General features: G+C 40.8%; 1 protein-coding gene across 3 annotated transcripts in view; it reads left to right on the top strand.

Moving 5' to 3' along the window:
- SHROOM4 (shroom family member 4) overlaps positions 1 to 6,364 on the top strand; it is a 214,771-nt gene extending 208,407 nt beyond the window's left edge. For all 3 annotated transcript variants that reach the window (XM_032397927.1, XM_032397925.1, XM_032397926.1), the window contains 2 exons: positions 3,196 to 3,465; positions 4,780 to 6,364. In XM_032397927.1, coding sequence (XP_032253818.1) covers positions 3,196 to 3,465; positions 4,780 to 5,049 — 540 coding nt within the window. In that variant the 3' untranslated portion in view covers positions 5,050 to 6,364. The remainder of the gene's footprint in view (positions 1 to 3,195; positions 3,466 to 4,779) is intronic.
- Positions 6,365 to 27,159: the final 20,795 nt, after the last annotated feature.

Raw genomic sequence — 27,159 nt, 5'->3', positions numbered from 1 at the left:
CCTGCCTCCTTGGATTCTGTGTTCCCTGAGCGTGGCAAGGCTGCTCCTGGCTTACTCAGGACCTTTTTATTAGGAGCAAACCTAATAAGAGTCTGAGCAGGAAAAGAGAAAAATGATCAGAAATGGCAAAGCACGGAACAGCAGGTAGTGATTTGAAGTGATTGTGGGGGAGCTAGGACAGCTTTTGTCTGAGGAAGACAGGTGAAGAAGGTCACCAATTTGCAATATCCTAGAAAAGCAACTCAGCTCTAGCTGGGTCTGTGATGACTCCTTAGCTCTATCCAGTACACTTTCCCTAGGACTGAAGTTCAGGTTGCAAAGGCAGGTGCCAAGAAACAAAGGGCTCTCTTCACTTGCATCCTTCCGGATCTATGGAACGATGGAACTGAAGAGCTAGGGTGGGTAGGTGATTTTCCAAGTTGATCATTTGGCCCCCAGCCCTCCCTTGTCCCTGGCATTGAGTTTGGTTTGGGAGAGCAGAAGGTAGGGATATAACTGGGAGCCTCTTGGTATCTAATTGTATTGCCTCATTCATATCATTGATCCCTGATTCCCAGTGAGTTTTAGAATTTTACTTACATGTAAACCGATGACACTTCAGACTTAAGATCATAGTGATCTCCTGACTTCTGGCCAGTTCTGAAATAGATACGAGGCCCTGGACCCAGAGCAGGCTCTCTTGGGACATTTCTTGGACACTTCTCCTTGGACATTTCTAAATAAACTACTAGAAAGGAGCACATGCTAGAAAACGACAAGCCTGTGGTCCCAGAGTGCCTGAGTGTGAATAATAATAAAACAAACCCTGAAGCAGGACGCATGGGTGGCTCAGTCAGTTAAGCATCTGGCTCTTGATTTTGGCTCAGGTCATGATCTCAGGGTCAGGAGATCGAGCCCTGCATCGGGCTACACGCTGGGCGTGGAGTCTGCTTAAGATTCTCTCTCTGCCCTTCTCCCCCAGCTCACGTGCACTCTCTTTCCCTCTCTCTCTAAAAAAAAAATTATGAAAAGAACAAATACACGCTGAAGCATACTTCAGTATATATACACAAGATACAAGATACAAGATACTGTTCTAAGTGTGTAAACTGTATTAACTCATTTCATTTTCAGAACAGTACTATGAGGTAGGTGCTATTGTTATCCCATTTTTTAGATGGGGAAATTGCACAGAAAGGCTGAGTGATTTGCTCAAGGTTACACTGGTGCTTTGTGGCAGAACTGGGGTTCAAACCCAAGTAGTCTGGCACTAGAGTCCATGCTCTTTTTTTTTTTTTTAAGATTTTATTTATTTATTTGACAGAGAGATAGAGAGCACAAGCAGGCAGAGAGAGAGGGAGAAGCAGACTCTCCACTGAGCAGGGAGCCCAACGCGGGGCTCGATCCCAGGACCCTGGGATCATGACCTGAGCCGAAGGCAGCCGCTTAACTGACTGAGCCACCCAGGCGCCCCTAGAGTCCATGCTCTTAACCACAATGCGATGCTGAATGCAAAGGCTGTGTGCAACCTGGGGCGGCTCCGTTCTTGTTAGGACTGTGCACCAGACAAGCTTCTGCTAGTTCAGCGTGCCTGGTAATAATAACAACAACAACAACAACAACAGCGGCAGCAGCCCTAAATAGGTATTGAGCACTTAAGGGGCCAGGCACAATACTAAACATTTTACTTTATGATCTCATTTAACCCCCACCAAGGTGGCAGGGTGGAGGAGGAGAGGAGAAGCGTCTCCAGTTTACAGATGAGGAAACAGAAGACTCTGTGAGATTGGGTATCTTGCCCAAGGTCACACAGTTTGGAGGGGGTGGAATTGGAATCCAGGCATCTCTGACTCCAAACGGCCACTCTACCACACTACCTTCCTGTGAGTGGGGTTCCAGAACTCGTTACACCCAGAGGGGAGACAGATCAGAAGACACAAGCAGTTTTTCCCTTAAGAAACTTATCATCAGGGCACCTGGGTGGCTCAGTCGGTTAAGCGTCTGCCTTCGGCTCAGGTCATGATCCCAGGGTCCTGGAATCGAGCCCCCCATCGAGCTCCCAGCTCAGCGGAAAGCCGGCTTCTCCCTCTGCCTGCCACTCCCCCTGCTCGTGCTCTCTCTCTCTCTCAAATAAATAAATAAAATCTTTAAAGAAAAAAGAAACTTATCATCAGTAGGAGATGGATCAGATGCACCCACGTGAAACAGGGAATGAACAACTTCAAATTATACTCTAGCGTTCTATTTCTGAAAGACAGGAGAGTTAGGAAAGAAAGAGATCGTTGAGAGACGGGGTATGGAGGCAGAAGCTTCCTGCAGGGAGGGTGGGAACAAAGCTGGGCCCTGAGGAAAGAAGGGAAATAGCCTAAGTGAAGGAAGAGATGGAGAGCAGGTAGAACTGCATGAAGCAAATCAGGAGCACAAGGATGAGGGTTGTAAATGCAGATGGAATGGGGAGCTAATCCTGAAAGGTTCAGAGCCTTGAGACTGGAATGGTAGGGTGGGGCCAGGTGGAGTGACAGCCTAGTGGCCCGCCTTTATTAAACACTTAGTCCCTGCTAAGTCCATGGCATGCATCATCTCATTCAATGAAGTGGGTCCTACAATTATGCCCATTCCGCAGATCAAGAGTGAACTCCACAAAGAAATCCACCCAAGGACACACAACCAGGAAGGTGGCAGAACTAGAAGTCAAACCTAGTCGTCGGGACTTCAGAACTCAGTCTTATCCAAAAGGCCTCAAAAGCCAGACGGAGGGGGGTGAAGGGCCAGCACAGGGCCACGCACACAAGACCTAACTCAGTGGATTGAAGGAGAATCAATGAAGCCAAAGGCAAATACTTGATGACGATGCTTTTCCAACCCCTGCTCTCACAAGCATTCCAATTCCTGTTTATTAAATGGTCTCAGCCAGTATTTATTAAGTTACATCTGGCAAATGAGAACTAGCCCCTGGGTACCACTTATCTGATGCCAAGAAGTTTGGTGGTGACTGATTCCTACCAGATCTGAAGAGATAGATGGGAGAGAGGGCGCCTGTCCAGAAAACTGGAATTGCTCATGACTTGCTCGGGTTTCCTTTGTTTCTGATGACGGGTAGAGCCTGCCATCTGTTTGCAGATGGAAACCTCCATCCAAAACGGAGGTTACAGGCACAGATCAGTTTCTGTCAGTCCCCATTCTCATCCTTTGCCTTCTCTTGTTGATTTCTCCTAGATACAGCTTATTGAAAGCATCGGCAGAAAGCTTTCTGTCCTGCGGGAGGCCCAGCGAGGACTGCTAGAGGACATTGGTGCCAATTCTGCCCTTGGGGAGGAGGTGGAGGCCAACCTAAAAGCAGTCTGTAAATCCAACGAGTTTGAAAAATACCATTTGTTTATCGGGGACCTGGACAAAGTGGTCAACCTATTGCTGTCCCTCTCTGGACGACTGGCCCGGGTGGAGAATGCTCTCAACAGCATCGATTCAGAGGCCAACCAGGAGAAGGTAGAGTTGGGGTCTCAGGGGTGGATGGAGGGAAATGCCATCTGTTCCTTCTCGGGACTCCCTCTTTCAAGTCTGGCTCATCTGGGAGACAATAAAGCATAGTGTTAAGAGTGTGGGCACTCGCTTTTAAGTGCCTGGAAATTCTGGCTCTACCAATAATTAGCTGTGTGACTGTGGGCAACTTACTTAACCGTACTCTGTCTCAGTCTCTTCAAAAACACACTACCTCCACCTCATGGGGTTGTAAGAATTAAATTAGATAATCCAGAGCTCCTGGGTGGCTTAGTCGCTTAAGCGTCTGCCTTCAGCTCAGGTCATGATCCCGGGGTCCTGGGATCGAGCCCCGCATCGAGCGCCCTGCTCAGTGGGGGGTCTGCTTCTCCCTCTCACTCTCCCTCGGTGCTCTCCCTCCCCCCCTCAAATAAATACAATCTTTAAAAAATAAATAAATTAGATAATCCATATTAATTACTTAAAACAGGGCCTGGAACAGGGTAAACACTGAATGAGGGCTACCTGCCAGGAGTAGCAGCAGTAATAGTAGTAACAGTAGTAGTAGTAGTAGTAGTAGTAGTATCGATAGTGATAGTGGTAGTAATAGTAGTGGTGGTGGTGGTGGTATTATCAGTGTTAGTGGTAATAATAGTAGTAATAGTAGTAGTAGGATTGGTGCCGACGGTGGTAGGAAGAGTAGTAGCAGCAGCAGCAGCAATTTCACCTCACTCTCTCTCCGAGTTGGAGGACGAGGTCTCACCAAGTAGCTGAGATTGGGAGTCTATCAGTTTCACAGGTTGGGCCACTCTGCATAATTCCTTGAACCAAAGGGGCATTACCTTTCCGCACACAAGTGGTTTGGGATACAAATCGGAATCCACAATGAGAGGCACATACACACGAGCATACACGCATGGATACATACTCACACATATACAGCGACACGGAGACATGCGCCATTTTGAAAGCACTGTCACGGTGATCCTTTTTCTCCGGATGGAAGGGGCATGAGCCCGCTTTGTCAGAGCCTTCCCCCACCCTAACCCAGGTGGTGATCCATGGATTAAAGGCAGCTTAGGGATGGAAAGGGGTGAATACACAGCGCCCTGTCCAGAAAGCACTATTGTGTTCATCCTCCCCTCCCCCCGCCCCATAAGAAAGAAGGGCTTTTGCATGAAGGTGGACTTCAGGGCAGGAAATCTAGGACTGATCAGTTAGCAGAGTGGGGAGCTGTTGGCGGCAGCATTCCTGGTGGAGCCGTGGGTTAGGCAGCCGATTGGGAACTGGGATGACTCTTAATTGGTCTATCTGATTCCTCAGTTGGTGCTGATAGAGAAGAAGCAGCAGCTGACAGGGCAGTTGGCAGATGCCAAGGAGCTGAAGGAGCATGTGGACCGCCGCGAGAAGCTGGTGTTTGGCATGGTCTCCCGCTACCTGCCTCAGGACCAGCTCCAAGATTACCAGCACTTTGTGAAGATGAAATCTGCTCTCATCATCGAACAGCGAGAGCTGGAAGAGAAGATCAAGCTTGGGGAAGAGCAGCTCAAATGTCTCAGGGAGAGCCTGCTCCTAGGGCCCAGCAATTTCTAATTCCACCAACGGATTGACCCACCGTCCCTGCCCAGCCACAATGGGAAGTGCTTTCAATCTTTGTTAGCAGTTTGTTAGCAAGTAGATAGCAGTTAGTTAGCAGTTTGTTCCATAGCCTCTACCTTGGACATCTCTCACTGCCCCTTACCTAGCACTGTTCCCAACTAGCTAGGAGTCCCTGAGGAGGCCCCAAACTTCTACCTTAGGGAGCAAAAGCAAGAAGTAGGGGGTGCCCGCAGCAAGGTGTGATTATACAACCACACTCTCCTTCCCATGGTTTGCACAGGCAAGCACTCCCCGCACACAGAACCAACGAAGTGCCTGCATTCCTCTTGGTACAAGGACTCCAAAGACATTGTGCACTCACCACCCACCCACGCCACAACCAGCCTCTCAAGGCTCAGAGAGAAGCTGCCTGTACAGCTCCATCCTGCCCAAGGCTCGTGGCCCAGCCATTGCCTACAGAGATCTGGCTGTCTTGAGGGCCTCACTCACCAGCAATTTAAGGGCCTCACGTAAGCTTTACAGCGGGAAGCACAGAAGGAGAAATTACACGAAACAGAATGTGAGCAAAGATTGGGAATCCCTAGGTGCCCGCCTACCTTCCCCAGCATCTGGTTGAGGGGGAAGGAGGCCTACTCTCAGCCCTGTCTAGTGTGGCCCTCCTCCTGTCCTAAGATTTTTGGCCTACCGCTTCCTGTCCCTTCCTGCCTTTCATTGCTGTGTCTTATAGGTGCCCACCCTAAGGGCTTCACACTATGGGCCATTAATAGCTCTACGAAAGCTGACTTCTGGATACACATTTCACTATTGGGGTGAGGGGTTCTTTGTTGTATTTTAAATGGCCTTTTGATTTTATTTATTTTTATGTTTTGGTTTTTTTTTTCCTTTTTTTTAACTAAGAAGGCGAGAAGAGGGGAGTCGGAGAGGGAAAAGTAATCCTAGAAGGAAAGCGTTTTCTGCAGATCAGCCTGAATTTCACCATGGCTAGATGAGCAAATGCCAAAGCCTTGAATTCTTCCCACCGAAGCCTACAAAGGTCTAAAAAAGGAGTTCTCACCTCGAACTCAGCTTGCTATGACCTGGCCCTCTACTTTCCTTGAAGTCAGGATACCCATAAGCTTAGCATTCCCCAACAGGGTTCATTTTTTTCTTACCTATTTTTTCTTGAAACCAAAGAAATCTGAAACTGACAAAGGTTCACCCATTTCTCCACCACCTCCCATCTAAGAAATTGGGTAGAAGGGAGCTCAGGAAGAGATCTTCCATCTCACAATTGCTTTCTCCAGCCTGTGGCCTGACTCAGGGAACTGAAATTCATGGTAGCTAGAAGCTCCAGCCAGGGCCACCCCCCTCCACCCCCCAGCCCCCCACCCCCCGCCCAGAGCAAATTACGACCCAGCCATGGTCTTAGGCGCACAAGCAACTAACGCTGCTGTTGTTGGCTAATGCTGCCAAGGTCCTGACACCACTAGCCAGTTTCTGTCCTGGAAAATTGGAAAATCCCTCAGGTGGGCGACGGCAGGAAAGGAGTTGTGGCCAAACGCTAGCCTAGTAACCAGCTCTGTTCCCTGTTCCTCGCTCACTGGTGCCCCCGGTTCATGTTGCACAGCCCTGCCCAGCAAGCCCTGACATCTCTTCCAGTTACTGCTGAGTTCCTCGGGGTCCTTGGAGGTTAACTGTAGCAGCAGGGGTGCCTCACTCAGCCCAAGAATTTGCCAAAGAACTTTGCTGCAGCTACAAACACTGGTCTCTAGCTTCCGTTTCCTCTTCATTGTATTTGGAAACAATGGAAGAATCTTGGCCAGCAGGGTGTCCTGAGGGGGGCCCTGGGTATGCTCTTAGTACACTGCTGCTATCAGAACCACTGTTAAAATGTCAACTTGCCATTCTCCCCTCAAAGGGAGGAGTCTACTCTATTCAGGAAGGCTGATGGCTTGTAAAGGGCTAGGCTGACCCAAGCCGAGGTGGAGGAAGGTGGGGGAGTGCTATGAATAGAGGCTGTGGTTGCCATCTTTTTTTTTTTTTTTTTCTTAAACAGGCTCTAGGATAAATAAGGAGTAAGTTGAGATGTCCCATATTGGGGGGTGAGGCCAATATAATCCAACATTCTAAGATTTGGGGGGCTGCTTAGAACAGCTTTTTGGGAAACACAGGCCCAGGGAAAAGAGTGGTCACTTACCTGGACACGATGACCATGGTCTGGGATTTTCTAGTCAGCGTTAGATTGGTTGTACATTAAATTTATCACACTAAAAGTACTATTGACTGTGTTATTTTTGTCCCTCATCCCATCTGAGATTAGAGTTGGAATCAGAACACCAGGATGCTCATTTTCACACCGAAGGACGAGTTCTAAAGCACTTAATAAAATAAACCCCAAAACTATACTGAGCAGTGAAGCTTGGCAGACACAGGGGAACTACTAAACAGGAACTAAGACCCCATGCTACTGACGTGAGTGACGGTGCTTCAGAACTGCCAGTATTACTTGAGATGCAGTGTCTCTCCCCTGTTCTCATTTCCTGGGCTCAGCCCTCTTGCAAGGTCTGCCAGGGGTAGCAGTTTGGAAGGCACACCAAGGGATTTTCCCAAAGACAGTTATTGGTCTTGACTTCTGTCCTCTCTCTTCGAATACTCATACAGGCCCCAGTGGGTAATAGGTTGATAGAAAGAGAGGAATCAGTACAAGGGTTCTATCACTTGTCCCTTCTTACTCCCCCACCCCAACCCCGGGCTCTGGGTGATTGAGTCTCCTTGAGTCACACCAGCCGCAGACTCAGCCAGAGTTTAGTGGTAAATGCTCCAGGGGAACCTGGAGACACACTAAAAACAAAACCCTAGAAACAAAGAGACTGGAAGCAGAGGAACTGAGAGGGTGAAAGATGAAAAGCCTTTTTCAAGGCCAGGTTCAGGCTCTGTTTTCCATTTAACCTCCTGTGTCAAAAAGCTGCCCGGGGGCACCAGAGCCACAACCTGAACCCAGTCTCCCTGAAGGTGCTGCTCTGCCCGTAGGAGCAAGTCCCAGATGGAGGAAGCTGGGCACATTTATGGCCACTTCCTCCTGTCTGGAGCTTGGTGACTCCCACTGTCTTTGCCAAAGGAGTTGTCTATGCCAATAATAGTTCTGTAACAGCGTATTATAATCTTTGAAGATTAGTAGATCTTTAGAGGGGGGTGGGGCAGGGGGCAATTTCTATAGATAAAGAACCAGTGTTTGTTGTACAACTGTTGGGGGTCATCTATGCCATGTGAAGCTATTATTTTTCTGAATCTTACTGTTTCTGCAATTGTGTCCTCCACCACTCCCTTCTTGGCTGACATTGATATGCCCGCCGGATTGTCATCAAGGGTTATACTTCAATAAACGGTGCTAAGGACAAAAAAAAAAAATATCTCAAGTGTTTTGATTGAGGTGACAGAAATTCTCTAAAATTCTACTGAAAAATATGGGAAAGAAATTTGGTCACCTATCTATAATCCTTCATATGTAACCATATGACCAGAGCTTTACCCACATCCCTACTCTTACCATGGCCCCTCAGGGACAGCACTGATGCTATACCATTCATTAACCCCAGGAAAATAATTTAGAATTCAGGAAGCGTCAACAATAGGTATAATCTTAATTGTAGACCTCAGCAGTATACAGAGTCCAGTCATAGAGTCTAGCCTGATCAGAGAGATGAGGCACTTTCTAGACCACCTCCAGTCATGAGTTCTGTCCACTAGTATCATCTTCTACCTGATAGTCCAGTCTCATACCTTGCCTCTTAGCAACCTGGAGAGCAAGGTTCTCACTGATCCACTCTCCAAGATAACGTCAAGGTTTAGACCCAAATGCACTCCTGGCAGCAACTCTGACCCTGAAAAGCATGCCTTGTCCCTCAGTGTACACATTGTTTGTAGCCCAAGTGATCTCTTCCTATTCGGGATATCCAGTGTGACAGAGTGGAAAGTGCCCGGCTTTGGCATTAACATGAGCTGTGTCCAAGTCCTGGTTTTGCCACTTATTCTGTGAGCTTGGGTTATTTGCTCAACTTTTGCGTTTATTTTCTTGTCTGTAAAATGGGAATAATAATACATATCTTGCATAGTTGTGGCTTAAAAATAATAAATGAAAGCTACGAGCTATCTACTGAGAAGTTGTTAGAAAGGCAGAATCCTGGCTCCACCCCAAACCAACTAACAGCAGTCTGCATTTTAACTAGATTCCCAGAAGATTTATATGCATATTAAAGGTTGAGAAGCATTAACGGATCATAAACATGCTCAGTACATGGTAACTTATTATTCTAGTCCTGATTTATCTAATTCATTCTTTTGTAATCCAAGGCATATTATTGATCTTCTCATACTGCTCACAACTACTTGCCTAAATGAGTTCAACAAGGTTGCAGGATATAAGGTTGATACATAAAATCACTTGTATCTCTACACACTAGTAATCAACAATCTGGAAACAAAATTAAGAAAACAATTCCATTTACAATGGCATCAATAAGAACAGAACACTTAGGAATACAGTTAACAAAGGAAGTATAAGAATTTTATACTGAAACTACAAAATGTTGTTGAAAGAAATTAAATAAAATCTAAAAAAATTATTTAGATTAAAATCTAAACCTAGTATTTACATGACATTACTCCTTAAATTGATCTACACATTCAATCCAATCTTTATAAGAATGCTGGCTGTCTTTTTTGCATAAATTGAAAAGTCAAACCTACAATTCATATAAAATTGCAAGGGACCCAAAATAGTCAAAACAGTCTTTAAAAAGAACAAACTTGGAGAATTCACACTTCTCAATTTCAGAACTTATTACAAAGCTACAGTAATCAAGACAGTGTGGTACACATACAAAGATAGACATGTAAATAAACAGAATAGTATTGAAAGTACAGAAATAGTAAGTCCTCAGGGGTGCCTGGGTGGCTCAGGTGGTTAAGCATCTGCCTTCTGCTTGGATCATGATCCCAGGGTCCTGGGATCAAGCCCCGCATCAGGCTCCTTGGTCGGCAGGGAGCCTGCTTCTCCCTCTACCTGCCACTACCCCTGCTTGTGCTCTTTCTCTCTGTCAAATAAATAAAATCTTGGAAAAAAAAAGAAAGAAGCCCTCATATTTAGGATCAGTTAATTTTCAGTAGAGGTGCCAAGACAATAAAAAATAGAATAGTTTTTCAACAAATGATGTGGGGACAAATAGGTATCCACACAGAAAAAAATGAAGTTGGACTCCTTCCCTACACCACACACAAAAATTAACTTAAAAAGGATTATAAACCTAAATGTAAGAATTACATTTATAAAAAAAAGTTACAAAACACTTAAAAAAAGCATAGGAGTAAATCATCTTGAAATTGTGTTAGGCAAGATTACTTAGAACTCCAAAAGCACAAGTGGCAAAAGAAAACATAAATAAATTAGAGTATATCAAAATTAAAAACTTCTTTGCTGCAAACAATACCACCAAGAAAGTGAAAAGATAATCCACATAATCAGAAAAATATTCACATATCACATATTTAATATTAAACTTTTATCCATAGCATATAAAGAACTGTTACAACTCAATAATAAAAATAAGTAACTAAAAAATGGGCAAAGGATCAGAATAGACATTTCTCCAAAGAATATATGCAATGGGCAATAAGCACAGGCAAAAATACTCAACATTAAAGAAATACAAATCAAAACAACGAGATACCACTTCATACACTATGATGGGTATGATCAAAAAGACAATAACAAGTGTTGGTGAGGATACAGAGAAATTGAAACACTCATACATTGCTGGTGGGAATGTAAAATGATGTGGCCACATTGGAAAACAGGCATTCAACACAGGCAGTAACCTCTTTGATATCAGCCATAGCAACTTTTTTTTTAGATATATCTCCTCAGGCAAGGGAAACAAAAGCAAAAATAAACTATTTGGACTACAACAAAATGAAAAACTTCTGCACAGCAAAGGAAACAATCAAAAAACTAAAAGGCAACCTACAGAATGAGAGAAGATATTTGCACACGACATATCTGATAAAGGGTTAGTATCCAAAATATATAAGGACTTGATAGAACTCAACACCCAGAAGACAAATAATCCAATTAAAAAATAAACAGAAGGCATGAATAGGCATTTCTCCAAAGAAAACATCCAGATGGACAACAGACACATGAAAAGATGCTCATCATCACTGATCATCAGGGAAATACAAATCAAAGCTACAATGAGACATCACCTCACCCCTGTCAGAATGGCTAAAATCAACAAGACAAGAAACAACAGGTGCTGACAAGGGTGTGGAGAAAGGGGAACCCTCTTGCACTGTTGGTGGGAATGCAAGCTGGTGCAGCCACTCTGGAGAACAGTATGGAGGTTCCTCAAAAAGTTAAAAATAGAACTACCCTAACATCTGGCAATTGCACTACTAGGTATTTACCTACAGAATGCAAAAACACTGATTCAAAAGTATACTTGCCCCCTGATGTTTATAGCAGCATTATTTACAATAGCCAAGATATGGAAGCAGCCCAAGTGTCCATTGATTGATGAATGGATAAAGAAAAAGTGGTGTTTATATATATACAATGTAATATTCCTCAGCCATAAAAGAGAATGAAATCTTGCCATTTTCAATGACGTGGGTGGAACTAGAGGGTATTATGTTAAGCAAAATAAGTCAGTCAGAGAAAGACAAATACCATGTGATTTCACTCATATGTGGAATTTAAGAAACAAAACAAACAAGCAAAGGGAAAAAAAAAAGAGAGAGGGAAGGAAACCAAGAAACAGACTCTTAACTATAGAGAACAAACAGATGGTTACCAGAGGGGAAGTGGGGGGTGGTTGGGTAAAATAGGTGATGGGGATTAAGGAGTGCACTTGCTATGATGAGCACCGGGTGCTGTATAGAAGTTGAATCACTATATTGTACACCTGAGACTAATATAACACTGTATGTTAACTAACTGGAATTATAACAAAAACTTTTTTAAAAAGATAAAGCATAGCATGAAAAAAAACCACATGTACACAAATGTTCAAAGAGTCATTACTTATAATAGCCAAAAAGTGGAAACAACCTAAATGTCCATCAACGAAGAATGGATAAACTTTGGTCTAGCCATACAACCGATTATTGTTCAACCATAAAAAGGGATGAAGTACTGATACATGCTGCAACATGGATGAACCCTGAAAACATTATGCTGAGTGAAATAAGTCACAAAAGACCACATATTGTATGATTCCACTGATGTGTGATGTCTAGAATAGGCAAATCTATAAAGACGGAAAGCAGATTAATGGTTGCCAAGGGCTTGAGAGCTGGGGAGAATGAGCAGTGGTTGCTAACGGGCATGGGGTTTCTTTTTGGGGTGATAAAAATATTCTAAAATTAGATTGCAATCATGGTTGCCCAACTCTGTGATTGTACCATAAACCACTGAATTGTATACTTTAATGGGTGAGCTGTATGATATATGATTTCTCAATAAAGGTGTTAAAAAAAACTTTTGCTTATTTTTCAGTCTCATTCCTCTTGACAAAGTCTGAATTGATGGTAAGCATGTAGTTCATGCCTGAGCCCAAAGGGTACAATATTCACAGCATTTGAATTTGGGGAGGGAACATTCCATCATATCCTTCCCTTTCAGACCTGGCAGACCAAGCAACACAAGGAGTAAGAGTAGTCTCAGCTCTGTCTCATGACTTCAGCAGAAATAAGAGGGATAGGCCCTATTGAAGAAGAGAAACAATCTTTCTAGGCAGGTAGAGTGGTTAAGAACTTCAGCTCTTTAGGCAAATAAACCAGGTTTTAAATCCTGACTCCACCAACTTACTATGTCACCTTTATAAATTACTTGACCCTCTCAACTTTTGCTGTAAAGGGGGGCTAATAAAAGCACCATCTAGAGTGTTATTACGAAGAGTCAATGAGATAGTCCATGCGAAACACTTAAGATAATGCCTGCCACACAGTAAGTATTCAATAAATGTGAGAGGCTAGATTTATTATTTTTACTTAGGTGAGATTAAAGCAAAACAATACAAGGAAAAGTAAAGCGCCCTCAGCTTTGGAGTCAGACAGCTCTGTTAATATGAACTTGGGAAGTCACTTCATTTATAAAGCCTTAGCTCCTCTGTAATAATAAAGATAATAATTTTCCTCTAGGGAGGCGGTTTAAAACATGGACACTGGAATCCACACCACCTGGCTTTGAATACTGGCTCCACCACTTACAAATTGTGTGACTTAGAGCATATTTAACTTCTCTGTGCCTGGATGTCCTCTTCTGTCGATTGGAGGTGACAAAAATACTTACCTCCTTGGGTTGGTTTGAGGAATTATTGAGTTAATCCAGGTAAAGGACCTAACATAGAGTAAGTACTCAAGGAATATTAACTATTATATAAAGCTAAAGTAGGAAAAAATTAGACCCTTAGTAAAGCTGGACATGTGGTTGGTCCTCAGTAAATGGTGATTCCCCTCCTCAGCCATCCTTTCTGTGCACCAGGTCAAGATTTTTTTGGACTTGCGGAGAAAATGTTTCAGATTAATGAGGTCGCCATAGAAGAATGTTCTGAAAATCTCAACACTACCATCTGATGGGAACAATGTCATCTATTAGCTCCTGGCAAGATGACCACCTATATTCCTAAGAAAATGCCCCATTCATAACAGTAGGGAAAGAACTATTTCACCTGTAGATTACTTGGACTTGAATTTGAGGATGGTTAAAGGAAATCCTCTTGTCAAATCCCTCTTTAGATTTGGGGTCAACGTAAGTGTTACTGAGTTCCTTACCTTTCACATATCTTCACTTCTACTATTTTTAAAGTCTGAATATACAATTTCTTAAACAAAAATCCTAATTTAATTTTTACAATAGCTCTGTGGCTTTATGTAGCAGCATTTTTGTTTGTCAATTAAACAAAAGGGATATAAGTGTGTAATGCCATCCATTCATTTATTCAACCAATATTTCAGGTATTGTTTTATGCTCAATATTCAGAAGTAAACAAAATAGGCAAAGTACCCCACCTTTATGGGGTTTCTGTCCTAATAAAAGAGATTTACACAACTACATAATACTTTATATATAAAAATATACACACATACATAATCATTGTTTAGTACATCAAGGCAAAACATTTTTCCTTGATTCCACAGCTATTAGGAATAGGCTAAATTCTGTTACCGCAATAACTAAAATATTTTACATTAATTTTCAGCAGACATATTCTTATTTTCTCACTAAATGGAATTTGTAATGGGATTTTTTTAATTAGCAAAAAGATGGCAAACCCCTGTCACTGAAAGAAGTTAGATTTAAAGATAGTTTAAACAGTACCATACTGTCTTGATGATTACAGCTTTATAATAGAGCTTGAAGTCCAGAATTGTGATGCCACGAGCTTTGCTTTTCTTTCAACATTCCTCTGGCTATTTGGGGTCTTTTCTGGTTCCATACAAATTTTAGGATTATTTGTTCCATTTCTTTGAAAAAAGTGGATGGTATTCTGATAGGGATTGCATTAAATGTGTAGATTGCTCTAGGTAGCATTGACATCTTCACAATATTTGTTCTTCCAATCCATGAGCATGGAACGTTTTTCCATTTCTTTGTGTCTTCCTCAATTTCTTTCATGACTATTTTATAGTTTTCTGAGTACAGATTCTTTGCCTCTTTGGTTAGATTTATTCTTAGGTATCTTACGGTTTGGGGTGCAATTGTAAAAGGGATCGACTCTTAATTTCTCTTTCTTCTGCCTTGTTGTTGGTGTATAGGAATGCCACTAATTTCTGTGCATTGATTTTATATCCTGCCACTTTACTGAATTCCTGTATGAGTTCTAGCAGTTTTGGGGTGGAGTCTTTTGGGTTTTCCACATAAAATATCTTATCATCTGCAAAGAGTAAGAGTTTGACTTCTTCTTTGCCGATTCGGATGCCTTTTATTTCTTTTTGTTGTCTGATTGCTGTGGCTAGGAGTTCTAGTACTATGTTGAATAGCAGTGGTGATAGTGGACATCCCTGCCGTGTTCCTGACCTTAGGGGGAAAGCTCTCAGTTTATCCCCATTGAGAATGATATTCGCTGTGGGTTTTTCATAGATGGCTTTTATGATATTGAGGTCTGTACCCTCTATCCCTATCCTCTGAAGAGTTTTGATCAAGAAAGGATGCTGTACTTTGTCAAATGCTTTTTCTGCATCTATTGAGAGGATCATATGGTTCTTGTTCTTTCTTTTATTAATGTATTGTATCATATTGATTGATTTGCGGATGTTGGACCAACCTTGCAGCCCAGGAATAAATCCCACTTGGTTGTGGTGAATAATCCTCTTAATGTACTGTTGGATCCTATTGGCTAGTATTATGGTGAGAATTTTTGCATCCATGTTCATCAAGGATATTGGTCTGTAATTCTCCTTTTTGATGGGGTCTTTGTCCGGTTTTGGGATCAAGGTAATGGTGGCCTCATAAAACGAGTTTGGAAGTTTTCCTTCCATTTCTATTTTTTGGAACAGTTTCAGAAGAATAGGTATTAATTCAAGACAGTATGGTACTGGCACAAAAACAGACACATGGATCAATGGAACAGAATAGAGAGCTCAGAAATGGACCCTCAACTCTATGGTCAACTAATCTTCGACAAAGCAGGGAAGACTATCCAGTGGAAAAAAGACAGTCTCTTCAACAAAAGGTGTTGGGAAAATTGGACAGCCACATGCAGAAGAATGAAATTGGACCATTTCCTTACACCACACACAAAAATAGACTCCAAATGGTTGAAAGACCTAAATGTGAGACAGGAGTCCATCAAAATCCTAAAGGAGAACACAGGCAGCAACCTCTTCGACCTCAGCCACAGCAACTTCTTCCTAGAAACATCACCAAAGGCAAGGGAAGCAAGGGCAAAAATGAACTATTGGGACTTCATCAAGATAAGAAGCTTTTGCACAGCAAAAGAAACAGTCAACAAAACCAAAAGACAACCCACAGAATGGGAGAAGATATTTGCAAATGACATATCAGGTAAAGGGCTAGTATCCAAAATCTATAAAGTACTTATCAAACTCAACACCCAAAGAAGAAATGATCCAATCAAGAAATGGGCAGAAGACATGAACAGACATTTTTCCAAAGAAGACATCCAAATGGCCAGCAGACACATGAAAAAGTGCTCAACATCGCTCGGCATCAGGGAAATCCAAATCAAAACCTCAATGAGATACCACCTCACACCAGTCAGAATGGCTAAAATTAACAAGTCAGAAATGACAGATGTTGGCAGGGATGCGGAGAAAGGGAAACCCTCCTACACTGTTGGTGGGAATGCAAGCTGGTGCAGCCACTCTGGAAAACAGTATGGAGGTTCCTCAAAAAGTTGAAAATAGAGCTACCATATGATCCAGCAATTGCACTACTGGGTATTTACCCCAAAGATACAAATGTAGGGATCTGAAGGGGTACGTGCACCCCAATGTTTATAGCAGCAATGTCCACAATAGCCAAACTATGGAAAGAGCCAAGATGTCCACCGATAGATGAATGGATAAAGAAGATGTGGTGTATATATACATATATACAATGGAATATTATGCAGCCATCAAAAGGAATGAAATCTTGCCATTTGCAACTACGTGGTTGGAACTGGAGGGTATTATGCTGAGCGAAATAAGTCAATCAGAGAAAGACATGTATCATATGTTCTCACTGATATGAGGAATTCTTAATCTCAGGAAACAAACTCAGGGTTGCTGGAGTGGTGGGGGGTGGGAGGGATGGGGTGGCTGGGTGGTAGACATTGGGGAGGGTATGTGTTATGGTGAGTGCTGTGAACTGTGTAAGACTGATGAATCACAGACTTGTACCTCTGAAACAAATACTTCATTATATGTTTAAAAAAAAAAAGATAGCAGGAAGGGAAAAATGAAGGGGGGAAATGGGAAGGGGAGACGAGCCATGAGAGACTATGGACTCTGAGAAACAAACTGAAAGTTCTAGAAGGGAGGATGGTGGGGGGATGGGTTAGCCTGGTGATGGGTATTAAAGAGGGCATGTACTGAATGGAGCACTGGTTGTTATATGCAAAAATGAATCATGGAACACTACATCAAAAACTAATGATGTAATGTATGGTGATTAACATAACATAATAAAATTTTTTAAAAAGATAGTTTAAACAGAAAGGTTGAATTCCACTCTTGATAACGACAACCAACTCATATCACGTGGAAATCTTGCCCATTTTGTGCATGGTTCAAATATAGCCACAAGCTAAAGAGCTCTGGCAAAAGCTTCTCTCCAACTGGGCAATTTAAACCTTAAGAGACCGTGCTCTATTTGTCAACTGTTTAAGTTTCTTAAATATGGCCCTTCATCCAGGATTTGCTCACTGCTGTTAACTGAGTAAAACCACATGATTTTGAATTCCCATTTTCCTCCCAGCTACTGATTTTCTATCTAAAAAAAGAGTAATTAATGGAACTCACTCTCTCAGGTGCTGGGAATTGATTGTATTTTTTGCTGGGGAAATAAGGTGGGAAAAGGCCATGAGTGAAAAATCTTTCCAACTTGAAAGTGCATTAGGTTAAATGTGAACAAGTTAACGTGCTGAAAAAAAATAACACTTTGTATCCTGATTTGTCTACATTTTTTAGTTTGATAAAAGTGTAATAGCAGACCAAACCCATTAATAGATACAACAGATGATAACTTCTAGTTGAGAGAAAACTCTTATTTTGGCTAAGCTTAAACAGCTACTGTTTAGAAGTCTCATAAATGACTATGTATTTAAACATCTTTTATAAATTGGAAATCTTCAGTTTTCTTTTAGAAAAGTAGGCAGTGGTAAGAGTAAGGAGAAGCAGTTAGAGGAGAATAATGAGACTGGATAAATTAGATAATGCTATGCATTTAGAACATAATTTTGGTCACGTTCCCAGAGCCTGGTAGCTATTAAGTAAGCCTGTTGTAAGAATCAGACACTAAAACCTCTGTAAATAAACCCAGTTTTGATAAAACATAGGAGGAGGCAAGATGGTGGAAGAGTAGGGGACCTTGTTTCATCTGGTCCCTTGAATTTAGCTAGGTAACTATCAAACTATTCTGAACATGCACAAATCAGCCTGAGATGTAAGAAAAAAATATCTGGAACTCTACAAGTAGAAAAGTAACTGCTTTCTGCAAGGTAGGAGGTGTGGAGAAGTGAATCTGAGGGGAGATATTGGAAGATAAATGGCGGGGAGGGAGCCTCCATAAGCCGGGTACCAGAAAGTGATGAAGCCCCAGAGAGCAAAATTGGAACCCTTAGAAATCGGCTCCAGTGAGAGTCATTCCTCTCTGAAAGGGGCTCAGGGGATGAAACAGGCAGAATTCTAGGTGGGTCAGTGTGGTCTCAGGATCCCAGGAGTCACAGAACTAACAGGGGTGCCTGAGCCAGTAGAGTACCCAAGCAGTGGAGCAGGGAAACTGGTTATGGTCAGTGAGCCCAGGAGGGTACTCTCAGCTCAGGTTACCATAAACTGTGAGCTGAGCCGATCGGGTGATTGCTCTCTGCCTGGGCATCCAGCAGTGGACTGGAAAACACAGGGACTGTCCACCATCCCCCAGGAGTGGCCAAGTGGTACATGCACAATCCTGCGACCACTCTCAGCACCAGGGCCCTACAAAGGGCAGTAATGCAAGACCCTCAGACTCCCCCCCACCCCGGGAGAATTGCTGTGGGCACACACCGCAGGAGTCTGTGGAGTTTGGCACACACAAAAGTGAAGGCGGTTTGTCCCAGAGGGTTTACTCAAGAGGGAGGACTGTGATCTTTCAGCTCTGGGGCTGGAGATTGGGGCACAGACATTTTTATTTTGATCCCCTGAAGAGATGCAGAAAGCCTTCAGGGAACAAAAGCCACACAGAGGACCAGCTTACACTGAGCCCAGCCCCCTGGCAAAGAGTGGTACAATTCCACTGAGGCAAAGACACCTGAGAAGCAGCACAGCAGGCCCCTCCCCCAGAAGACCAACTGGAAGAACAGGTGCATAACAAGTTTACAGATCCCACAAGAGTGTAAAACTCCAGCGCTAAGGGAAAATAGTATATAGAATTCAAGGATTTTGCTCATGATTCATTTATCTTTCAGTCTAAAATTTTCCATTTCTTTTTTTCCCTTTTTTCCCTTTTCAACTAGTTTCTAATTTTGTCAACTCTTTGTTTTTAAGTCACTTTTTAACTTTTATTTTTTTGCATCTACATTTTATAGATATATGCTTCATTTTTGGCCTTTATTCACTCTATTTAATTTTATTTTTTGTATATATATGTTTTGCTTTCTTTGCAATTTTGGGATTTAGTGTCTTCTAACACAGAGACCAAAATTCACTCAGGAACAAGTGGATCACCCTGTTATGTCCACCCTGTGATATTATATTCTCTCTCCCCCTTTTCTTGTTTTGTTGTGTTTTGTTTTTGTTTGCTTTTCTGTTTTGGTTTCTGACCTCTTTGGGTTTATCTAGTGTGTATTTTGCTTGGGTCGTGGTTGATATTTTTTATTCTGCTCACTTGTTCATCCATTTTTCTCCGGACAAAATGACTAGAAGGAGGAATTCACAACAAAAGAATGAACCAGAGGTAATGTTCTCTGTCACAGATCTAATCGATATGGATATAAGTAAGATGTCAGAGATGGTATTCAGGATAACAATTACAAAGTTAATAACCAGGCTTGAAAAAAGCATAAAAGACACTAGAGTTCTCTTAGTGCAGAAATGAGATCTAATCAGGCTGAAATTAAAAATGCTATAACTGAGATGCAGCCTAAATTGGATGCTCTAACAGCCAGGGTGAATGAGGCAGAAGAGAGAGTAAGTGATCTAGAAGACAGGTTGATGGAAAGGAAGGAAGTTGAGGAAGAGAGAAAAACAACTAATAGCCCATGAAGAGAGGCTTCAAGAAATCAGTGATGCCAAGAAATGTAGCAACATCAGAATTATTGGGGTGCCCAAGGGTGAAGAAAGTGAGAGGGCCAGAAGGTATATTTGAGCAAATCATAGCTGAGAACTTCCCTAATCTGGGGATGGAGGAAAGCATTCATGTCCAAGAGGTAGAGAGGACCCCCCAAAAATCAATAAAAATAGATCAACACCCCAACATATAATAGTGAATCTTGCAAATTTCTGAGATAAAGAGAAAATCCTGAAAGTAGCTCAAGACAAGAGGCTCCAAACCTACAGAGGGAGGAATATCAGACTAATATCAGACCTATCCACAGAAACCTGGCAGGCCAGAAAGGGCTGGCATGATATGTTCAGGGTACAAAATGAGAGGAAGATGCAGCCAAATATAACTTATCCAGCAACACTATCATCTAGAATGGAAGGAGAGATAAAGAGCTTCCAGGAGAGACAGAAACTGAAAGAATCTGTAACCCCCAAGCCAGCCCAGCAAGAAATATTAAGGGGGATCCTGTAAGCAAAGAGAGAGCCCAAGAGTAACATAGACCAGGAAGAAACAGAAACAATCTACAGAAACAGGGACTTTACAGGCAATACAACAGCACTAAATTCATATCTTTCAATAGTTACTCTGAGTGTAAATGGGCTAAATGCTCCAATCAAAAGACACAGCGTATTAGATTGGATAAAAAAGCAAGACCCATCCATATGCTGTCTACAAGAGACTCATTTTAGACCTAAAGACACATCCAGACTGAAAGTGAGGGGGTGAAGAACCATTTACCATGCTAATGGACCTCAAAAGAAAGCTGGGGTAACAATCCTTATATCAGAAATGTTAGATTTTAAATTAAATACTATAGTAAGAGATGAAGAGGGACAGTATATCATACTTAAAGGGTCTATCCAAAAAGAAGATCTAACAATTGTAAATATTTATGCCCCCAACATGGGAGCAGCCAATTATATCAACCAATTAATAACCAAAGTAAGGAAACACATTGATAATAATACATTAATAGTAGGGGAATTTAACACCCCACTCACAGCAATGGACAGATCATCTAAGCAGAAGATCAACAAAGAAATGAGGGCTTTGAATGACACATTGGACCAGATGGACTTCATAGATATATAGAGAACATTCCATCCTAAAACAACAGAATACTCATTCTTCTTGTGTGCACATGGAACTTTCTCTAGAACAGATCACATACTGGGTCACAAATCAGATCTCAACTGATACCAAAAGATTGGGATTATTCCCTGCATATTTTCGGACCACAATGCTTTGAAACTTGAACTCAATCACAAGAGGAAATTTGGAAGGAGCTGAAACGCTTGGAGGTTAAAGAGGATCCTACTAAAGAATGAATGCATCAACCAGGAAATTAAGAATTTAAAAAACTCACAGAAACTAATGAGAATGAAAACACATTGGTTCAAAATCTTTGAGATACAGCAAAGGCGGTCCTAAAAGGGAAGTACATTGCAATACAAGCCTCTCTCAAATAATTAGAAACATCGCAAATACACAAGCTAACCTTACACCTAAATGACCTGGAGAAAGAGCAGCAAATAAAGCCTAAACCAAGCAGGAGAAGAAAAATAACAAAGATTAGAGCAGAAATCAATGCAATAAAAACCAGAAGAACAGTAGAACAGATCAAAGAAACTAGAAGCTGGTTCTTTGAAAGAATGAAAAAGGTCCATAAACCTCTAGCCACACTTATCCAAAAGAAAAGAGAAAGGACCCAAATTAATAAAATCATGAATGAAAGGGGAGAGATCACAACCAACACCAAGGAAATACAGATAACTTTAAGAACATATTATGAGCAACTATATGCCAAGAAATTAGGCAATCTGGAAGAAATGGATGCATTCCTGGAAACTTTACCAAACCTGTAAGAGGAGATAGAAAATAAAAATAGAAAATCTGAACAGACCAATAACCAGCAAAGAAATTCAAGCAGTAATCAAAAACCTCCCAAAAAACAAGAGTCCAGGGCCAGATGGCTTCTCGGGGGAATTCTACCAAACATTTAAAGAAGAAATAATACCTATCCTACTGAAGCTATTTGAAAAAATAGAAATGGAAGGAAAACTTCCAAACTCGTTCTATGAGGCCAGCATTACCTTGATCCCAAAACCAAAGACCCACCAAAAAGGAAAATTACAGACCAATATCCCTGATGAACATGGATGCCTACATACTCACCAAGATACTAGCCAATAGGATCCAACAGTACATTAAAAGGATTACTCACCACGACCAAGTGGGATTTATTCCTGGGCTGCAAGGGTGGTTCAACATTCGCAAATCAATCAATGTGATAGAGCACATTAACAGAAGAAATGACAAGAACTATATGATCCTCTCAATAGTTGCAGAAAGAGCATTTGACAAAATACAACACACTTTCTTGATTAAAACTCTTCAAAGTGTAGGGATAGAGGGAACATACCTCAATATCATAAAAGCCATCTATGAAAAGCCCACAGTGAATATCATTCTCAATGGGGAAAAACAAAGCTTTTCTCCCAAGGACAGGAACACAACAGGGATGCCCACTCTCATCACTGTTGTTCAACATAGTACTAGAATTCCTAGCCTCAGCCATCAGACAACAAAAAGAAATAAAGGGCATTCAAATTGGCAAAGAAGAAGTCAAACTCTTACTCTTTGCACATGACATGATACTTTATGTGGAAAACCCAAAAGACTCCACCCCAAAATTGCTAGAACTCATACAGGAATTCAGCAATGTGTCAGGATATAAAATTAATGTGCAGAAATCAGTTGCATTTCTGTACACTAACAATGTCACTGAAGACAGAAAAATTAATGAATTGATCCCATTTACTATTGCACCAAAAACCATAAGATACTTAGGAATAAACCTAACCAAAGAGGTAAGAGATCTGTACTCTAAAAACTACAGAACACTTATGAAAGATATTGAGGAAGACACAAAGAAATGGAAAAACATTTCATGCTCATGGATTGGTAGAATAAATATTGTTAAAATGTCTGTGCTACCCAGAGCAATCTATACATTCAAAGCAATCCCTATCAAAATACCATTGACATTTTTCACAGAGCTGGAACAAACAATCCTAAAGTTTGTATGGAGCCAGAAAAGACTACGAATCTTCAGGGGAATGTTGAAAAAGAAAACCAAAGCTGGGGGCATCACAATGCCTGACTTCAAGCTCTATTACAAAGTTGTGATCATCAAGATAGCATGGTACTGGCATAAAAACAGACACATAGATCAATGGAACAGAATAGAGATCCCAGAAATGGACCCTCAACTCTATGGTCAACTAATCTTTGACAAAGCAGGGAAGAATATGCAGTGGAAAAAAGACAGTCTCTTCAACAAACGGTGTTGGGAAAATTGGACAATCACATGCAGAAGAATGAAACTGGACTATTCTCTTACACCATACACAAAGATAAACTCAAAATGGATGAAAGACCTCAATGTGAGACAGGAAGCCATCAAAATCCTAGAGGAGAATACAGGCAGCAACCTCTTTGACCTCAGCTGTAGCAACTTCATGCAAGACACATCTCTAAAGGCAAGGGAAACAAAAACAAAAATGAATTATTAGAACCTCATCAAGATAAAAAGCTTCTTCACAGCAAAGGAAATAGTCAACAAAACTAAAAGGCAACCTACGGGATGGGAGAAGATATTTGCAAATGACATATCAGATTAAGGGCTGGTATCCAAAATCTATAAAGAACTTATCAAACTCAACACTCAAAAAACAAATAACCTAGTCAAAAAATGGGCAGAAGACATGAACAGACATTTCTCCAAAGAAGACATACAAATGGCCAACAGACACATGAAAAAATGTTCCACATCACTTGCATCAGGGAAATACAAATCAAAACCACAAAGAGATACCACCTTATGCCAGTTAGAATGGCTAAAATGAACAAGACAGGGAACAACACATGTTGGCGAGGATGTGGAGAAAGGGGAGCCCTCTTACACTCTTGGTGGGAATGCAAACTGGTATAGCCCCTCTGGAAAACAGTATGGAGCTTCCTCAAGAAGTTACAAATAGAGCCACCCTACGACCCAGCAACTGCACTACTAGGTATTTACCCCAAAGAATCAGATATAGTGAAACAAAGGGGTACCTGCACTCCAATGTTTATAGCAACAATGTCCACAATAGCCAAACTGTGGAAGGAGCCGAGATGTCCTTCAACAGATGAATGGATAAGGAACATGTGGTTAATATATACAGTGGAATATTACTCAGCCATCAGAAAGGATGAATACCTACCTTTTACATCGACATGGATGGAACTGGAGGGTATTATGCTCAGTGAAATAAGTCAATCAGAGAAAGACAATTATCACATGGTTTCACTCATATGTGGAATATAAGAAATAGTGCAGAGGATCATAGGGGAAGGGAGGGAAAACTGAATGGGAAGAAATCAGAGAGGGAGACAAACCATGAGAAACTCTTGACTCTGGGAAACAATCTGAGGGTTGCAGAAGGGGAGGTGGGTGGGGGATGGGGCAACTGGGTGATGGGCATTAAGTAGGGCACATGATGTGACGAGCACTTGGTGTTATATGCAACTGATGAATCATTGAACACTACATCTGAAACAAATGATATACTATATGTTGGGCTAATTGAATTTAAATTTAAAAAAAGCTGTTGAATGCAGTTTGCTAATATTTTGCTGAGAATTTTCACAACTACATTCATCAGGGACATTAGTCTTTAGTTTTTTGTTTGTTTGTGAGGTTTTTTGGTAGTACCCTTATCTGGCTTTGATATCAGTGTAATGCTGACCTCATGAAATGAGTTTGGGAGTGCTTTCTCCTCTCAATTTTAGGGGAAAAGTTTGAAAAGAATTGGCATTAATTCTTTAAATGAAGCTATCTGATACTGACCTTTTATTTGATGGGAGGATTTTGATTTCTGATTCAATCTCCTTACTTGTTATTGGTCTGCTCTAATTTTCTATTTCTTTATGATTCAGATTTGGTAGGTTATATGTGTCTAGGAGTTTATCAATTTCTTCTAAGTTGTCCAATTTGTTGGCATATAATTGTTCATAGTAGTCTCTTACTACCCTTTGTAATGTCTGCTCTTTCACTTACAACTTTGTTTGAATCCTTTCTTTTTCCTGGTAAATCTAGCTAAAGTTTTGTCAATTTTATCTTTTCAAAAAACCAATTCTTAATTTTGTTGATCTTTTCTATTGTTTTTCTGTTCTTCATTTCATTTATTTTTGCTCTGGTCTTTGTTATCTCCTTACTTCTGCCAACTTTGGGTTCAGTTTGTTTCTGCTTTTCTAGTCCCTTGAGGTTGTTTATTTGAGATCTTTCTTTTTTTCAATGTATGCATTTATCACTATAAACTTTCCTCTTAGCACTGCTTTTGCTGCATCCCATAAGTTTTGATATATTGTGTTTCTATTGTTGGTTGCTTCAAGATCTTTTTTAAATTTCCCTTTTCATTTCATCTTGACCCATTGATTGTTTAGGAATGTGTTTTTTAATTTCCACTTATTTGTGAATTTTCCAGTTTTTCTCCTTTTATGGATTTCTATTTTTATATCATTGTGGTTGGAAAAGATACTTGGTATGATCTCCATCTTTTTAAATTTTCTAAGATTTGTTTTGTGACCTAACATATGATCTATCCTGGAGAATGTGCCATGCACGCTTGGAAAGAATTTATGTTTTACTATTGTTGTAAAGAATGTTTTGTGTGTCTGTTATTTGGTCTAAAGTATAGTTTAAGTCCAATTTTTTAATTGTTTTACTCTCTGGGTGATATAGCCACTGTTGAAATTGGAGTATTGAAGTCCCTACTATTATTGTATTGTTGTTTATTACTCCCTTCAGATCTGCTAGTATTTGCTTAATATATTTAGGTCCTCCAATATTGGGTGCATATATATTTACAATAGTTATATACTCTTGATGAATTGACCTCTTTATCCTTATCTATCTTTATTATTATTTAACTATCATGACCTTTTTTTCTCTTGTTACAATTTTTGACTTAGTCTGTTTTGTCTAAGTATAGTTATCTCTGCTCTCTTTTGGTTTCCATTTGTGTGGAATATCTTTTTCCATCCCTTTACTTTGAGTCTATGTGTGTCCTTGTAGTTGAAGTGAGTCTCTTGTAGGCAATATATAGTTGGGCCTTGCTTGTTTATTTTTTTATCCATTCAGTCACTCTATGCCTTTTGATTGGAAAATTTAATCCATTTATATTAAAGTAATTATTGATAGGTAAGGACTTACTACTGACATATTATTGTTTGATCCTTTGTTCTTTTTTCCTCTTTTACTATCTTCCTTTGCGAATTGATGATTTTCCATATTAGTATGCTTTGATTCTTTTCCTTTAATCTTAAAATCAGCTTAAAATCTTATAGGATTTTGTTTTGTCATTACCCTGAGGTTTATGGGAAATATTTTATTGGTCTAATAGTCTATTTAAGCTGATAAAAACCTAACATTGATTGCATATAAAACCCCTACCCTTTTACTACCCTAAATTTTATGTTTTTGATGTCACAATTTGTGTCTTTTAATATCATGTAACCATTAACAAATTATGATGGCTATTTGAAACACTTTTGTCCTTTAACATTTATACTAGAGTTAATTGGTCAATATACTACCATATTACAGTATTAGAGTATTGTAAATCTGACTATATACTTACTGTAACCAGTGTGTTGTATATTTTCTTATGTTTTCATATTACTAATTAGCATACTTTTATTTCAGCTTGAACTCCTCTTAGCATTTCCTGTCAGGCATGTCCAGTGGTGATAAACTCCTTTTCTGGGGGGGGGGGGAAACAAAAACTTACCTTCATTTCTGAAGGACAACATTGCCGGGTAAAATCATCTTGGTTGACAGTTTTTCTTTCAGCACTTTAAATATATTATCTCACTTTCTCCTGACTTGTAAGGTTTCTGCTAAGAAATCCACTGATAACCTTATGTGGGTTCCTTTGTGTGAGATTTTTTTCTCTTGCTGCTTTTAAAATCTCTTCTGTATTTAATTTTAGATAATTTTATTATAATGTGTCTTAGAGAAGATTGTTTTGGATTGAAATTATGGGGTAACCTATTAACTT

This window comes from Phoca vitulina, unplaced genomic scaffold (genome assembly GCF_004348235.1).
Source record: "Phoca vitulina isolate PV1807 unplaced genomic scaffold, GSC_HSeal_1.0 scaffold107, whole genome shotgun sequence".
NCBI classification, from domain to species: Eukaryota; Metazoa; Chordata; class Mammalia; order Carnivora; family Phocidae; genus Phoca; species Phoca vitulina.
Note: the sequence above shows the minus strand (reverse complement) of the source record. Positions and strands in the feature narration are given on the sequence as shown.